This window comes from Bidens hawaiensis, unplaced genomic scaffold, assembly GCF_021521415.1.
Source record: "Bidens hawaiensis isolate Kalapana, Puna unplaced genomic scaffold, B.hawaiensis_p1.1 tig00000536_1, whole genome shotgun sequence".
NCBI classification, from domain to species: domain Eukaryota; kingdom Viridiplantae; phylum Streptophyta; class Magnoliopsida; order Asterales; family Asteraceae; genus Bidens; species Bidens hawaiensis.
This window is the reverse complement of record NW_027491034.1, coordinates 1,043,127-1,061,751: the sequence shown is the minus strand read 5'-3', so window position 1 is coordinate 1,061,751 and position 18,625 is coordinate 1,043,127. Positions and strand designations below refer to the sequence as shown.

The window sequence follows — 18,625 nt, the reverse complement described above, 5'->3', positions numbered from 1 at the left end:
CAAACCCACCCACCCACCCACAAGCTCTAATCAAGAGTGGTAGCTCTGATGAATTTCATTTCCATGTATGACTTCGGCCATTCCATTTTGGCGAGGCGAGGTATCAAATCCAAATACTCATAGCTGACTTACTTTTTCCATCAATATGATATGTCTGTCGTTGACCTTACCTAATTGTAATAAAAATATATATATATATATTCAGATTAAGCTGTTGCTGATCGATCTGTAAACATAGCTTCTTACTTTGGAAGATTATATATATATAATATAATATAATATAACAGGCAGTCACCTTTTACAATAATGGCTTCATCATCATCTTCTTCTCATCAACAAGCTTATGATGTCTTTGTGAGTTTTCAATACGAGGACATAAGCAAAACTTTCATGGATCATCTCTTTAGTGATTTGAAAAGAAAAGGAATTCATGTCTACGGGAAACATAATACTAGGATAAACAGAGAACAAGAAGAGTCATCTTTGGAAGCCATTGAACGGTCCAGGGTTATAATAGTCATTTTCTCACACAGCTATGCTTCTTCAACATTGTGTTTGAATGAACTTGTGAAAATCCTTGAGTGCAAGAAGAGTAATAAAGACAAGTATGAAGTTTGGCCTATCTTTTATGATGTGACTCCAGCAATGGTGCGGAATCAAAAGGGGAGTTATGAACAAGCATTCATGAATCATGAAGATTCAAATGTCATCAGATGGAAGAAAGCCTTAACCTCCGCTGGAAACTTATCAGGATGGGATCTCCAAAACACAACCAATGGGTAAATATTCCCAACTTTTGAATTTAGAGGTTGCAATTTTGGCCCGTTTATAACTAAACGGCCGTTTTTAAAAAAGAATCAAAATGGCTTGGGTCAAAACATGGAATTGGGTTAAAAGGAGTCGTTTTAGAAAAAAAGTACCCAGTTTTACCCGTTCACTAAGTTAAGTTAACCCAATTTGAGCTGTCGACTAATTTAAGGTTACCCATTTTGACACTTGTTTTTCTTAACAACCGGTTGATGTATGTTCTTCTATTTGATTTTATAGGAACGAGTCAAAGTTTATTGATATAATATCGAAGGAGATATTTAATAAACTAGTTGATGGACCCATACCAATTGGTGACAATCTAGTTGGATTGTATGCTCGTGCAGAGCAAATGAACTTATTACAATTTGTCGGGTCAGATAAGGTTCACATAATAGGAATATGTGGCATTGGTGGAATAGGAAAGACAAGCATTGCCAAAGCTATCTATAACCTTATGTATAAACATTTTGAAGCATGTAGCTTTTGTGAAGACATTAAAGACGTTGTTAACCGAGACGGGCTTGTTCATCTTCAGACAAAACTTCTTGATGATATTTTGAAAGACGACGATCTACAAATACCAAGTGTTAGCGAAGGGGTTTGCCTAATCAAGAGAAGGGTGAAAGGTAAAACGGTCTTTATTGTACTTGATGACATGGATAACCAAAACCAGTTTGAAGCTTTAGCGGGACATCCCAACTGGTATACTCCCGGAAGTTTGATCGTAGTAACTAGTAGAGACAGGCAGTTGCTTAAAGCTAATCATGCTGAACAAATTTACGATATTGACCCCCTTAACGATGAAGAAGCTCGTAAGCTGTTTAATAAATATGCTTTTAAAAACCAACAACCACGAGACGAGTTTACCGAATGTGCTAATAGAATACTTCACTACGTTGATGGACTCCCGCTCGCTCTTAAAGTTATAGGAAGTTCTATGTTTAACAAGACCTTACATGAATGGGAACATGAAATAGATAATCTTCAATGTAGTCCTAATGTTGTTATACAACAATTGCTCAAAGAAAGTTATGATGGGCTAGATACTGATCAGAAAAATATATTTCTTGATATTGCGTGTTTTTTTAGAAGGGAGAAGAAAGATTATGTTCTGAAAGTAATGGATGTTTGTGAATCCTCTTTTGCAACTAATCTAAGAGTTTTAGTTGATAAGTCGCTAATAAGTGTATGTGGAGATAGGATAAAATTGCATAATTTGGTCCAAGAAATGGGCCGACAAATAATACGTGAAGAATCTGAAGAACCTGGTAAGCGAAGCAGATTATGGTCTCCAACAGATGTGCTCGATGTGTTGAAAAATGATAAGGTGCGAGATTTGGCAAAATGTGTGGATCTGGTTGTTTGTGTAATTGTCAAAATGGGTAGTTTTATGGTACTGGTCAGGTTGGGTAGGGGTGTAAACGAGCCAAGCCACTCGTGAACTACTCGAGATCGGCTCGCTAAAAGCTTGAATTGAGCTGAGCGTAAACGAGCCCGAGCCCGTGCTTCACTAATTGAGCTCAAGTAGGCTCGCGAGTCTAAGCGCATAATGTTTTAATTTAATATATTAAATATATATTTATATGAAAATTGTTATTATATATGGAGTTATGATAACAATTTTCATATATATATATAAAGAGTTATAGATGTATATAATTTAATTAATAAATAATAAACGAGTCAACCAGGCTGGTGTTTCAAAAACTACTCACTAGCCGAGTTCAAGCTTTAGAATTTACAATCCTAGGTAGGGTTGACTAAAGAACACATTTTTTCCATTCTGCAAAAGTATTTATTTTCAGAACTTCTCTTGTTTTCAGGGAACTGAATTTATTAAAGGGCTGGCACTAGACCTTTCATCTACAAAAGTCAATATTGATGGTCAAAGCTTCACAAAGTTGAAAAATATTCAATTACTACGCATATATATTGGAGACTTGAGTAGTTATACGAGTGGCATAAATTGCATAAGTGAATTGTGGAAAGAGACTAATGTGAGAACTGCTTCAGGAAAGCTTGAATTTTTTTCCAATGAGTTACAGCTGCTTTGTTGGCATGGATACCCTTTTCAACATTTACCAGCATCATTTTGTCCTGAGAGCCTCCTTGTCCTTGATTTGTCATTTAGTCGTATCAAACAGTTATGGAGCGGATCCAAGGTATTCACACCGTTCCTCGAATATACATATACCATATACTGATATACATATGCATATCATATGTATACATGCGTATACATATATGTGTGGATGTGTGTGTATACATACATATTTTTTTTTTACATCGTTTAAATTCTTTTATCAATGATTCATTTTTTTTTTTGAAATTTTACTTTTCACATACAAATGCCTATGTTATTGACATAAAAAACTTTTATTTTTTTCTTACTTTTTAAATATTTACCTACATATGTGTTGGTGTAGGTGCAGGATATGCTTATGTAATATAGCCAGCCCAACTTAACCTATACTCAAAGTGGCCCCTTTAATCCAGACCGTTATGACCCTAAGCCGTTTGACCCGATACCCCGCCCATCTATAATATATATATTTGTTTTTATATTTTTAATATTAATAATACTAATACAACTCATTTTTCTTTTATCTTATAAACAGGGCTTCAAAACGCTGACATTATTAAATCTCTGTCATTGTCACAACATAAGAAAGACGCCAGACTTTTCACAAACTCCAAATATAAAAGAACTAATACTTTCGGGTTGCGAAAATTTGATTAATATTCACCCGTCAATCGGAACTCTAAAGATGCTCATAATCTTAAGCTTAAAAGACTGCAAAAACCTCAAGATTCTCCCCAACATAAGCAAATTAGAATCCCTTGAACATCTCGATCTCTCTGGTTGCTCAAACGTCAAAAACTTGGTCAACTCTCACCCGCTACGCCTTTCACTCTCTTCTCTTTCATCACTTTTAAGAAAATTTCACGATCATGTGCCTTCAGTTTTACCTTCTTTGTCAAATTTAGGTTCACTAAAGGTTTTAAATGTGAGTCATTGCAATCTTTCGAGTGCTAGTGTAATTAGCACTGAAAGGTTGTGTTCACTTGAAGAGTTGGATATGAGTGGAAATGATTTCACAAGCTTAAATGCAAACTTGAGTTTGTTATCTCGGCTTTCGTGTCTGCGGTTGATAGGTTGTAAGAAGCTTCAACTATTGCCAAGTCTTCCTTCATCTATTCTTAACATTGATGCACAACATTGTATTTCACTTCAAGAGTTACCGAAGCTATCAACCGTGTACTGTGGTGGCACTGCTGTTTTTGATTTTAAAAATTGTGCAAAAGCGGTTGAGAATCAGATCGTTGAGAGCCTGCTCATGGTGTTGCTGCCACAGGTTCCCTCTCTCTCTCTCTACACATGTATACTATATATATATATATACATATATATATATATATATATATATATATATATATATGCGTGTGTGTATATATATATGGTGTGGATCATTACAGAACCCAAATTATTGTCAAAACAAAAGGAACAAATCCAATTTGTTTATATTTTCAGTGGTTTATATTTCTAAAAATTTTGTGCTTCTTACATACACATACTTAGGTTGTACATAAACTTAGACCGTCGCTGATAGAAACCGGACATCTAAAGTACTGAAATTAAGATAATAGTCACATTCGAGATAGTCTTGATCTCCAATTACAAGGATTAAAACCCCAATTTTATAGCATAAACATCGACATCCCCAAATATACAATGAACGTGTTATAAATACTAATCCTAACTAACGGTTATTGAACATAACCGCCCCACTACTCCTACATTTGTGAATTATTTTGGTTAACTACATTTAAGTGGGACTTTTAATAACTGAGGGTTCGTATCAGTCGCACTATTTTTATCATATATGTTTTAATATGAAAATAATTTGTTTTTTTGTTTTTTTTTTATTTTTTATTTTTATTTTCTGAGAGATGATTGAGAAACAGTAAAAATGACCGTAACATTTATACCATTTTTTTAATTTTAAATATGTTTAGATTGGAAAAATGATGCTTCAATTTTGTTATTTTTGTTCTTGCCATAATTTGGTATATGCGGGTGTTTGTGGAGTGGTATTGGTAGTTGGGTTAATAGTTTCAATGATTAAGCTTGGGTTGGAAGTTGATGCATTTAATTGGGTACTAGATGTGGAATTTGTGAGAGGTTGTGTAGAAGTGTTTATAGTGGGCTGATTGGGTTGGTTGATATTGGAGATAGGGAAGGAAATTGGTGTCCAAGCCGCAAGGTCAAGAGGTTCTGTAGTAGTATTTGATAGTTTTTCAAAAGGAAACTCTTGTTCTAAGAAAACAAATGCCTTAGAGGAATAAATTTTAAAAGTGATTGGATCAAGTGCATAGTATGCACTTTGATTTGATGAGTACCCAACGAAGATACACGGGGTTGATCTTGAGTGTAATTTATGCAGAGAGTAAGGGTGTAGCCACGGGTAGCATAAGCAGCCGAAAGATCTTAATTTTTTGTAATTGGGTATCTTGTTGAACAAATGTTGAAATGGAGAAATATTTTGAAGAGTGGGGGTGGGTAGCCTATTAATGAGATGCGCAGCGGTGGTGAAGGCGAATGGCCAAAAGTTGACAGATAGTTTAGCATGAGAAAGAAGGGCCAAGCCGGTTTCAACAATATGCCGGTGACGTCGTTCGGCATATCCATTGTGTTCGGGAGTGTGGGGTGGTGAGGTTAGGTGAGATATGCCACATGATGATAGATGTGGAATAAATTTAATGTATTCTCCTCCATTATCAGAAAACAATTGTTTGATTTGTTTCTGAAAATAATTTTCAACCAACTTTTGAAAATGTATGAAAGTAGTAAGTGAATCGGATTTTCGTTTTAATGGGTAGAACCATATATATTTGGTATAATGATCCACAAATATGATATAGTATTTGTAATTATCAAATGATTCAACCGGCGAGCACCATACATCAGAAAAAATTAGATTTAATGGGGCATTAGACGAAAGAGAAGAAGTGGAGAATGGTAATCGATGACTTTTATTTATAAGACATGAATTGCAGTTTTCATGAGATCTAGAATTGAAGGAAATGAGTGAAGATAAAGACTTAAAAACTTTATCATTTGGATGGCCAAGTCGCCGATGCCAAGTAATGGATGAAGTCGGCTGGGACATGTAAACCGAAGGTTTGTGAGTCGGAGGCGCTAGAGAAGAACGCAACTCATACATTCCTTGAGTTGCTGTGCCTTGGAGAAGCGGAATTTTCGATGCTCGGTCCTTAATAACAAAGACCGATGAATAAAATTTGATTGAAAAAGTATTGTCTTGGCATAGATGAATATAGATATGATATTACGTGATAAAGATGGAACACATAATACATTTTTGAGAATAAGAGGAGTATTAGAAGTTTTAATGACAAGAAAGCCAATATGAGTAATTTGTAAACATGAACCATCACCTATTACGAGTTCATCGGTTCCTTTATATGGTGTGTGAAGAGAAAGGTTTGCTAAATCATTTGTGACATGATGGGATGCGCCACTGTCGAAAAGCCAATTGGTGGTGGGAGTATTTGAGGTGTTCATTGTGTGTGCTTGAGCCCCTTTAATATGTGAGAATTGAGTTAAACATGGAACAAATGCTGTCGGGTTTACCTTTTTGAAGGAAAAATAGTTTGCAAGGACATGACCCTTTTTATAGCACCATTGGCATGTCCCTAAGAAGGGTCGGTTTTGTTTAGTGAATGATGGATTCGGAAAGATTCCAACAGAGTTCTTTGTTTGGCCATTGTTGACTGGTAGGGATGAGGAGGGAACATTGATGTTATGCTTGGTATGAGGCATGATAGGATGAATTGCAGTTTCGTTTTTGGGGAAGAAACAGGAAGAAGCAAAGAAAGAATATATATATATATATATATATATATATATGATTGTTGGTGAGGTTGTAGTGGGATGGGAAGAATTTTAGGTTTGATACCATATTAAGAAAAGAACAGGTAATGCAAAACTTGCTTTTGATACATAAAACTACATCTATAATATATATAAACGAAAACATAAAAATCCTACATATCGCGATGTGGTCGCTCCCCCCTTTTTTGGAGTCACCAGATTTGCTTGATTTTTAAATGGAGGCTTCTCATGCATTTGACCCGAATTCATGGGTATGGGTCTTACCAAACCCAGATATTCCTTAAACGGGTTATAACATCTCATTAAATTAAAATTTATTCTCACCCAATTATTGATGTAAAAATCCTATAAAATAGGATATAATAAAAATTAATATCTTATTTTTTTTAAAAAAGATATATATATATATATATATTATTTAAATTAAAAAACCAGTTTGATAGTAAAAAAATAAACGGGTGTTGGGTCTCATCAAACCATATGTATATTATTAACTTTCATACATATTATTTATAATTAAAAAACCAATTTTATAGTAAAAGAAATTAGCGGGTCTTGGATCTCATCAAAACCATATAGCTTTTAAACCGGGTTATAACGTCTCATTTATTTGTGAAACAATTTATCATCAAACCATAAGTATATTATTAATTTTCATACAATATAAAAATATAAATTCAAAAAATAAATAAATATTTAAACAAACAATATAAAACAACTCCCGTAATACGGGGGATAAAAACTAGTTATATATATATGAGATACAAAGAGAAATTCTTGGAGCCTATTTTAAGAATATAAAATAAACAGTTTGACTACAATATTTGCAATTAAAAGATTTGGTGCTAGAATCAAGGAGGCTTTAATCTTGTGCTAGAATCATGGGAGCTTGATATTTACGGTTCCCTAATACATATGTCCTCCCATATAAGGGGAGGGTTCAATGCAGAACCATATAAAGTGCGAGAACTAATCTGTAAAATATATCCTTGCCATGTGATGTACTTGAATTGATATGCCCATATGGGAGAATATTAATTTATGTGTATTCGTATATTATAAATATCTTCACACGTGTAGATTGATTGTAGTTATCCAATCGAATCTACACATGTACGAAACTTGTTACGAGAAAGAAGGAAAGAGAAGAGGTAGTTTATTTAGTTAATTAGAGAGAAAAAATCATTAAATCTTTTAATAATAAATGAATTTCAGATAGGTTCTCATAGTTTTCGCTTTATTTATTTATGTATGCATTGAACCTTCCACTATATATAAGCAACGATGTTACATATTTACACATGATAAACCATTGATGACGGGCAGGGACGGATTGATGTATATGAAGAAGTTAATATATTTCTTCCGGGAAGTAGAATTCCAGGGTGGTTTAGCAATGAAAATGACGGGGATATTATAACGTTGGAATTGCCGCCACATTGGTGCTACCAAAAGTTGAAGGGAGTGGCTACTTGCGCTGTTATTACTCCTGTAAACAATAGTAACGAAAGTACATATTCTGAAATCTCGTGTAGTGTGAAAAACCTACATGGTGATTTGGTTGCTGGCGTGTCTCTCTTGGCAACCGATGATCCCAACATTGGGTCGGATCAAATATGGATGTGGTACAAGAGATCCAACCCCAGATGGAGGAAACCAGATGATCAATTTAAGGTTTCATTTGTATGTGTTGGTATCAATTGTAAGGTGAAAAAGTGTGGTGTGAAATTGATTTTTGAGGAAGATGAAAGTAAATAACAACACATAATAGAAGGAAGGGGTTTAGGTGGGTATAAATCAAACAGTAATTGATATGGCGAAATGTTTTTGGTTTGAAAGTGTGATCAACCTCAATTACATTTGCTACTTTATTTCTTTAGTAAAATCTTTGTTTTATTTTCTTTTTAGTTTTCTGTAAATAGTATACCACAAAAGATTTAATAATAAATAATACATACACTGATACACATCGTAGGAAAACAGCACGCATTTGTCATTCGACTTTTTAGACTAAATTTACGATCATTTTACACAAATCATCACTTGCTTTTCCTTGTTGCTTTTGTGTTTGTTTGGATATTACAGCAAATCCGGTACAAGTTTGTTATTTCGAAAATTCTCATAATATCTATTTTATAAAATGGGGTTGGATCAAATACAAATAACTTTATCATGCGAAGTACACAAATTAATTAAAGTAATTATGTGATCAATAGAGTAATTATTATTATTCAATAACTTTTGAACTAAAGTTTTTTTTTAGAAAGATAACTTTTGAACTAGAGTAATTATTATTAAATTATTTTATTTTTTGCAACATAATTACTTTACTTCAAAACTGTAATTACTCTAGTTTTTTGTATGTTTTGTACGCTAATTTTATTTGTATCGAAACTCACTCCTATAAAATGGTTTTCCAATTTTGTCCACCATTTACAAACAATACCCAAAATGTCCATTACTAAATCAATGGAACGACTTTTAATCATTCAAGATGACTGGTTCGTGTAGCCAATAAAAAACGAACAGGTGTCCCTAAAGCTGGCGTGGCGACTGGTTCGTGTAGCCAATATAAGGGTCAACACTGTGATCGGGCCGACGCCTGCATTCATGTCTATGTAGGGTCGAGTAGATCATGAATATTCCGACTAGATCGTGAAAATGCCGGCTAGATCACAACCAACTAGTAAACCATATTAGAAACCCGGGCCAACTAGATCACGTTATTAAAAGCCCGGGGCGACTAGATCATGAATTATGGAAGAATCATTGAAGGTATACTTTTACCCGTTCAATAATATTTCTACTAATATTTAACTAAAATTTGAATCTACTTCAATTTCACACTACAGCCGATGTACATGGCAAGTTGGAAGGATTTCACAGACAATGAGCTACAGGAACCTTGGTATCAAGAAACGTTAACGTATATACGACAAGAATTCAATTACATTAAAAACTTGGAGAAAAAATTAGGCAGACGGAGTAGAAGGTAACCGACCAGGTTTTCCGTTGACCGTGGATTTAGTTTTTTTAAAAAGCCTTAACTTTTTGGGCCTTATGATTTGGTTGTGTAAAAAAAAGTTTTATATAAAAATATAGTCAAAATGTCTCAAGTGAGGTTAGAACTCACAACCTTTTGGTTGAAAGTCATACCCCTTTGCCACTAAACTAAGCTAGTGGTTGTGATATTAAGTTTAAACATTATATATACATATTATTTTTCATTAAAATATATATATAATTTTTTTTTAAAAAAAATCCGGGCCTATCGAGGTGTCGGGCCGGGGTCGTCGACCACCCGGCCCTCCCTTATAGCCGGGCCTGGTAACATACTCTACTCTGAACATCCAACCCAGGGTCCTTTATTTTTTAATAACGTGATCTAGTCGGCCCAGGTTTTTAATATCGTTTACTAGTTGATTGTGATCTACTTGACTTTTTCACGATCTAGTCGGCATGTTCACGATCTAAGCGGAACATTCATGTTCAACTCGGCCCAACATAGACATGAATGCAGTCGTCGGTCTGACTGCTTTGTTAGCGCTTAGATTGGATACATGAACCAGTCATTGTGTCAGCTTTAGGGACACGTGCTCGTTTTTTATTGGTTACACGAACCAGTCGTTAGAATGATTAAAAGTCGGTCCGCCTTTTTGTAATGAACATTTGGGTATTGTTTGTAAATGATGGACAAATTTGAAAAATCATTTTATAAAATGCATATTATGGGATTTTCCCTTAGCTAATCCTATTAACATAAATTCCTCTATTGTCTTGAAAATGCAAAAATTCAATCTAAAACAAATCAACAAATAAAACGATTAACTTTGATTGGGACCCAATTTAACCAACAAATAAACTTAAGCACATATGCATTAAGTTATCAAGTTCCCACCTTAGAGGTGAACAAAAATTCGGTTCCAGGCCCGAACAGAACCGACCCACACGTATGAACCAGGTTTCGGTTTCTCTTTGGAACCGTTCTCGAGCCCGGATGCGACTCAAAACTAATTCCACCTCTTTCCAGTCAAAACTCAGACCCGACCAGGCCAAAACGAGATAAAAACCCGAACTTACTTGGAGCTAGCTCCTTTCCTACCCGATTCTTGACTTATTGACCAAACTCAGAACCAGTTCCTATCCGGTATCAGGAATTAAAAAAAAAACCCTATTTATCTACCTCTAAATTGGGCATTGACCTGTCCAGCCCACCCCAAAACCAAAAATCCTGTATTATATATTTATATTCACCCTTATTATTATTATTATTATTATTATTATTATTATTATTATTATTATTTGTCATGCTTGCTGTGCGAGCATATAATGTAAAATGTGTGAACCCTCGGGTGGACAAAAGTGAAATTGCACTACTTTTGACGTTATTTTACTAATCTCGTGAAAATAACGTTAAAAGTGGTGGAAGGTTAATCAGATATCATGTGGTGGCGTTGATAGCCAAAAGACAAGGGTACATGCACCAATCGGCGGTGTCCCGATGATTGAGTGTTATGTGCCTTATGTCCAAGGCTTGATGTAAAACTACTATCGAGCCGGGGGTCTCACCGGAAGCAGTCTCTCTATTCCTAAATGGTAGATGTAAGGTTGTCTACATCTTACATTTCTCAGACCTTATCATAACTTTGCTATTGGTGGGGATATATTGAGTACGGCTATTACTATTATTATTATTACTATTTATTATTATTATTATTATTATTATTATTATTATTATTATTATTATTATTACTGCTACTGCTACTGCTACTCCCACGACTACGACTACTACTACTACAAGTATATCAACCCGTGCGTTGCGGCTGAATAGTTTAAATGCATTACATGTTCGAACATTATCACATATTGCGACGGGAACTCGGTCATTACCAGTTCAATTCGTTACGGAAAAAGTATTGTGACAAAAGTTTCATTAACAAAGTTGAAAGCCCAAAAAATATATATGTGAAACTTTTGTGGCAAAAGTCTAATAAACCAAAGTTTGTAATTAAAGCTAAGGGGCCGAAAAATATATACGCGAAATACGACAAAAGTCAAATGTAATATAAAGCTTTTAAATTAAGTTCAAGAGCCGAAATATATGTAAAGAATGGCGACAAAAAGTCCAAGTCTAATGAAGTAAAGTTTGTAAACAAAGTTAAGGGCCAAAAAATATATATACGAAAAGTTTTGTGACGAAAGTCCAATGAAATAAAGTTTGTGCATATAGTTCATGGCCAATATACAAATGTATATTTGTAAAACATTTGTGGCAAATTTTTAAAAAATGGAAACTTGATAAGTTTCCTTTAAATATCCCGGGCAGCGCGAAGCTTGGATGAAGATGTCGAGGGGGCCGGACGAAAATACACATCAAAAAACCCGTAAACAAAGGGACCGGGATCAAATTTTCAGTTGAAAACGGGTAAATTTACACTACATATATAAAAATATCGGACACAAACGGGTAATTTACACTGCCGCACAAAAAACGGAGGGGGCCGGGTGGCTATCCTTCGCCACTGATCCCGGGCATTTACATATCTAGGAATGAGAATTGTTTCCCTAATACTTTTACCCGTACCCGTACGTGTCATTATTGGATGGCGGGTTCAACCCGATATGACAACGAAAATTTTACACGACCCAAACATATAAGCAAATGCTATACACATGAACAACTCCACTCTAACAATGTAAAATTACATTAAAAATTCAAAAACAAAATACATCCACCAATCTCTCTTTTTTAACTAGTACCAACACATGATAAAACACCATCACACTTATGATAATATTCCTTGGGTTTGATTCAATCGCACCACCGAAAGGAGAGGTAGGCTCCAGCGTTAAAAGCCCATTATCGTTTTCCTTTTGAATTGAGAAGCCTTCTGAATTATGATTTATATGTAGTTCTTCACAACTCCCTTTTTCAAGATGGTGGTTTATGTACCATGATCAACATGCTATCTCCATTCTTTTTTAATCAATTATTATTTGGTGTTCCACATTCTACACTTGACTCAGTTTGTATATTCCAGACCCGTTTTTCTCAACAGTTAGATGTCACAAACTTGTATAACAAATTTAGGCTAACAGGCTTCAAAGGTTCCGGTTAACCTAACGCAGGTCGTCGGGTCCCTCTACGTTTGCAAAACGTAGAGAGAGGTTCACTAGTTTAGTTGTTTATTTGTTATACTTCACTAAGGATCCAAGACCGAGATGTTGGAACCGGATTTTGGATGCAAGTTCTTAGTGAAGCTATGTAGTTTTTGGAGTAAGAAAGAAGCAAGCAAAGTGCAAGCTTCTCCGGGAAGAAGAGAAAATTAGAGTTTATGTAAACTCCCAGATCTGGTGTCTCTTTATGGCTGAGTTGTATTCCTTTTATAGGGAAAGAAATCCAAGCCTTTTGTTTGAAGGATAAACTAGTTAACCTCTAGTTTGGTAGAGGGTTGACCGTTTTATGGGCGGGAAGCTTTTGACCTGCGATTAATGATATATAATAATAATACTTTGAGCATATCCCTTCTTTTACGGCCGAGGGATGATGTGAACAGTGATTTGACGTGTTATTGTTACGTGCTTTTACTGTTCACGTACTTGTTTTCCTTAATTGGGCGGGAAAACAAACTTTTTAACCTTTTTTAGCGTTAATATGTGAAAGCCATTTTACCAGACTTTGGGCTACCCCCGTCATCATACGCAATTAACTACCCAGCTTGGATCTGGAGAAAAATTCCAACAATTGTTGGATATCACAAACTTATATAACATTAAACCTAGCCAAAATCGAGCAATTAAAAACCCATGCCAGATTCGATCCCTTTGAGACAAACATACCCGGAGTTGCCATAATTGGACGAAAGAAAGAAAGAAGTTTTCCAATCTCTGGTTACTACGTTGGCGTTGTAAATTAGAGAAGGGCATGTGGGTAAAAGGCATATATGTAATTTATATTCATGGGTTGAGAAAATATGTAATTAAAGGGCTTAGAACATTTCAGACAATTACATTTTGCTATAACAAATATTAAAAAATAAATAAGGGCAAACAAAGTTCTCAAATTTACAAAAAAAATCATTACATTTTCTCCATCTACTCTATAATTTACACTCACAACTCCACCCTATAATTTGTAAATTTCCCTCACATAATTTAATAAATGGGTTGAGAATGCTATATAAGAAATGAATTTGGGTCATTAATTTTGTCTAATCAATGGTCCATAACAAAGATGACAAACTTGTAATAAAAAGAAAAAAATATAGAAGGTTTTCAATAGAAGAGCAATATGGTCTTAACGTTGATAAGAAACATATGCTTTCAATCAATTTATGTCATTTTAGTCAATAATTCCTAAATTTTCCCCAGTATCTCTCTTTACTTTTCTCCATTTTTTTTTTCAAATCTTCTTCATTTATCCATTACGTATTTTTAACAAACAACCAATGATTTCTCAGGAGAACATTTGAGTTTGCGGAATAAACATCATAGTAAAACCTCACCCCCGGTGACCTTAACGAATTTATAGAGTTTAATGCTTAACTTTTAGATAAAATAATAATATTAGTAAGCTTTATAAAAATTTACAGGTAACGAATTGATCTGATTAGCATGTTACATTAAATTTCAATTTTTCTTGGCACTATAATCACTTATTTGATTACCAATTATTATTTTTAAAGACTTATTATTTACTTTGGGAAAAAGAAAACTAACGATAAATGATGGACACATTCATGAATTTTTGTAGCTCTATAACTTTGACCTAAACATATGAAGCTTCAACCTACACTGTGTATGTTTGTGCCTAAAATTGTGTAGGGAAACTTCTAGCTTATGTGTGTATCTTACTTCAGTCAATGAAAAACATTTGTAGGAAAGAATTCTAATGTTTATGTAGTTAATCGAATGCAAATATTATTAAAGACAATAGCCCTACAAAGATGTTAATAACGTTGATAATCCTACACAAATGTATGTGAAGACTGTGGAGGTACTAAACATAACTATACTTGTGTGAGTATTAGTTATATTATGTAAAATATATATTCCATGTGTAGGGATTCATCATGAATACTTACTGTGGAGGTAAGGTATATGGAGATAAGGTAATAGAGACACAAAGAAAACAATAAGCCATCTGCAAAGTGGAAGGAGACCCCCGCAAAAAGAGTTTCCTCCACGGGAAGGCACAGATTCGCCGTAGAAGAAATATTTGTCAGCTATGAGATAATAAGCACAACGGAAGACTCACCATGAGAAAACATGGATAAACACGTGGCAGAGAACCACTGGTCAATAATCCTGGCAATGGTACGAACACACGATAGACCAATAAGGATAGGCCCAACGGGGTACCTACCCAGGAGGAAAGAATCTTATACGCCATATTGTCCAACCAATCAGGAATGAGTATCATGCACATCCATGAGAATCGAAGGTTCCATTGAGTGGGACAGCTGGCCAAACCTTTCGCCCTCCCTTCGGCTATAAATACAAGGTGAGGTTCAACGGTAAAAGGATCCATTTTCTCACTTTCCGATACATATATTCATTACTTACCATACTGATTCTCACGCGAGAGGGTGGTTACGAGAAGACTTCCCATATTCCTCTTCTCGTAACGAGCTCACGGTGTTCGTTTTTTCATGTCACAACTGTCGGAACTCAGAACTGTGTAATAGTAATATCGCCGGAAAATACTAAGCTGGGCCTACGAAGGGTCGGCTTAGATATTAATCAAATTTTGGAGAGATATTAGGTTGAACCTGTTAAGGTTGAACTTGGTATTTCTTCATTGGCGCCATCCATATCGGCTAGAATTGAAAACCTTCGTAACAAAGCGTTATGAGTTCCAGTAGACCTCCTCCGGCGACACCTCAGTCTTCCAACCGCGCAGGGCCTAACCAAGATGGGACCCCAGAAGGAAGCATGAGACAAAGAGAATATTACATCGAAATCGAGCGACCACAACAAGACGCGTTGTTTCGTTTCGCTGAAACCCGTTTCCCTCGTCAGAAAAGACTTGTTGCGACAGAAGACGAGGAAGAAGATCCGGTAATGTGGTTAAAGAAAGAACATGAAAGAATCAGTAGGGAGTATGAGAGGAAGTTGGAACAACACATGAGAATGCAAGCGAAGAGAATAACCGCGCGGGCCATCGTTTTCTCTGGAAATGACCTAGAATCATCAAATGACGATAGACATCCCTGACGTTGCAGGAGCGAAAGACCAGGGAACCACAAAGACCAGTAGAAGAAACAAGGCAGAAGCCTAGAACAGTCTCCTAACCTGAGTTGAGTAGCTAATTCAAGAAACACGCGAGAAAAAAGTGTTGAGGTAAAAAGCGGAAGTGATGTGGAGAGTCACGGACCAAGAGATCAAGCGTGGGGGAAAATACACTTAAAATACTACCCCGACACTAACGTGGACATTTCTAAACCTTATCGGCCAAAAGCCTTCGACGAGAAATCAAAGTTCGTGCAAAATATCGCGGAAGCTCCACTACCTTCTAACTCAAAGCTACCCTCCGCGGTAGGGAAATACAATAGGATGTCTGTTAGGTCACAAATAATCAAGTACTGACGATATGTTATTCTTGAAGACGTGTCTGGATCAATTATCCTTCTAAAGAGTTCTAGAGTTATGTCAGGATCAAGGATCCTTAGTAATTGGTATTACGCACGATTTTTCTTATGTATTGGTTAATATTTGATAGGTATAACGGCCAAAGGAGCTGGTCTACCTAATATTTCGCTACAAGACTCCTTTAGCACGTGGTCAAAAGGCATGGACTAAGCTAGTGGGAGAGTGGCGGATTTATAGGAAATCTTGTTGTAGATATTTTTCTATTTATTGAGCTTATGATCAATTAGGTTAAACACTTTTTTACACGTTCACTATCAAACACAGAGCAAGCTAGAGCAATTTACACACACACACACACACACACACACTTAGCAATATTGTACTCATTGATCATAATCTCCAACCTTGTAACCTCATTTTTTGATTAACAAAGTGGTGATAGATGATTTGTCATCACCCGGGGTTTTTGTGTCGGCGATCCGACCAAGATCAAGGGCTTTTCCTCACAACAAATCCTTGTGTTCTTGTTTGCAACTGTTTCATAATCTTTATTATCAACCTAGCACTAAACCTCACATTACAAATTTGGTTACATTATCCTTAGTTGATTTTGGACCAAAACAATTTGGCGCCCACCGTGGGGTAGTTGGTGCTTTAATCCAGATCATTTCCTATCAATTTTCAACCTTATTACCTATACTATTATCAATGGCCTCTCAACAAACCTCTGCTTCAACCACCATGCCATCTTCATATTCTATCTCATCAAGAGCTACATTGGCAATGCCTCCTCCACTTGCGGGAGCACCAAGGACTACTGCTGCTAGAAACAAGACTCAAACTCCAGTCTTTAAGAGCTCAAAGACTACTGCTGCCACTTCGGTGGTTAACTCTAACAATGATGTTTCTGCTATGTTTTCGCAGGTTAAAGCATATATGGAGCAGCAGAACATAACTAACCAGAAGATCCTACGTGATATAGAGGATCTCAAGAAGACTAAGAGGCCAACGAAGGATCAGACTCCCCTGATGCCTAGGATACTAGATTTCACTACTCCAGGATCCTTGGTTCAACTTGCACAAGGATCATATATCCTTCAACCGGGGTCCATGAGTCAGCAAGCTCAAGGATCCTCAATTTTCCAGCAAGGATCGTCTATCCTTCATCCAGGATCCATGGGTCAGCAAGTTCCAGGATCCTCGTTCCTCCAGCAAGGACCATCTATCCTTCAACCAGGATCAATGGGTCAGCAAACTCAAGGATCCTCTTTCCTCCAGCAAAGATCATCCATCCATCAGTCAGGATCCCCTGGGTTGTATCATCAAGGATCCTTCAACTTCCAGCCTCAAGGATCCTTCTTCCAAAATCAAGGATCCTCGGTACTTTAGAATCAATGGTCCTTAAAGGTCCATGAAGGAGACATCATCCCCATGCAGACCATTGCCTCTGGTGGACCAACTACCGTGGTAGATGCTTTTTACCTCGGATACTCTTCTGGGATGTCGATGTTCAATCAACCAAGAGGTAACACATATAGTCACATATCCTTAGACACTAATCTTGGTTCCATGCAGGCTGCAGGCATTAATCAGGCTATGGCTAAGGAACTTCAGGATCTAAAGGATATGATATCCAGAGTGCCTGGAGTGGTCCGACCAATTCCTGAGATACCGGAAGGGAGCCACAAGATGTCCAGATTTGCTCCACCAATATGTTATGCTGAGACCCCAAAACGCTTTTAAACCCCTAATATGAAGGTGTATGATGGAACAACCGATCCAGAAGAGCATGTGGCTCAATATAGGGAGAGGATGGAGATTAACCCCAACCCTGAATGACTCAAAGAAGCTTCCCTATGCAAGGGCTTCAGATCCACATTAACAGGATCTGCTTTTAAATGGCTGCTAAGTCTTCAACCCTACTATGTTACTTCTTTTTCGCATTTAGTTAATTTGTTCAACTACCAATTTTCTTGTAGTAGAAAATTTGAAAAGTTAACTAGTGATTAATATAGAGTTATCCAACTTCGTGATGAATCCCTAAGGGATTTTGTTACAAAGTTTGGCAAGGAAGCCCTAGAGATCCCTAATCTTGATATGGCTACGGCTGTTAAGGCATTCAAGATGGGATTACATAAGGGCTCCCCATTTTATGACTATATTGTGATGACCCCATGCAAAACTTTAGTTGAAGTCAGAAACAGGTCACTCAGGTTTATAAGGCGAGAGGATGATAAGAAGATCCAAGAACGGTTAGGAACTCCAACAAAACAAGAGTCACTTGACAAGAAACAAGGATCCTGAATCAAG

General features: G+C 36.1%; 1 protein-coding gene across 2 annotated transcripts; it reads left to right on the top strand.

Annotated features, from left to right (window-relative positions):
• Positions 1 to 331: 331 nt before the first annotated feature.
• On the top strand, positions 332 to 8,496 carry LOC143635818 (disease resistance protein RUN1-like). Of its 2 annotated transcripts, XM_077103557.1 has the most exons (5): positions 332 to 779; positions 1,048 to 2,137; positions 2,634 to 2,972; positions 3,429 to 4,166; positions 8,051 to 8,496. In XM_077103557.1, exons 1-5 carry the CDS (start codon positions 391 to 393, stop codon positions 8,480 to 8,482), a joined length of 2,988 nt encoding a protein of 995 aa, XP_076959672.1. In that variant the 5' UTR covers positions 332 to 390; the 3' UTR covers positions 8,483 to 8,496. The 2 variants fall into 2 exon arrangements, with proteins under 2 accessions (XP_076959672.1, XP_076959680.1); XM_077103565.1 differs by lacking the exon at positions 3,429 to 4,166.
• The last annotated feature ends 10,129 nt before the right edge of the window (positions 8,497 to 18,625 follow it).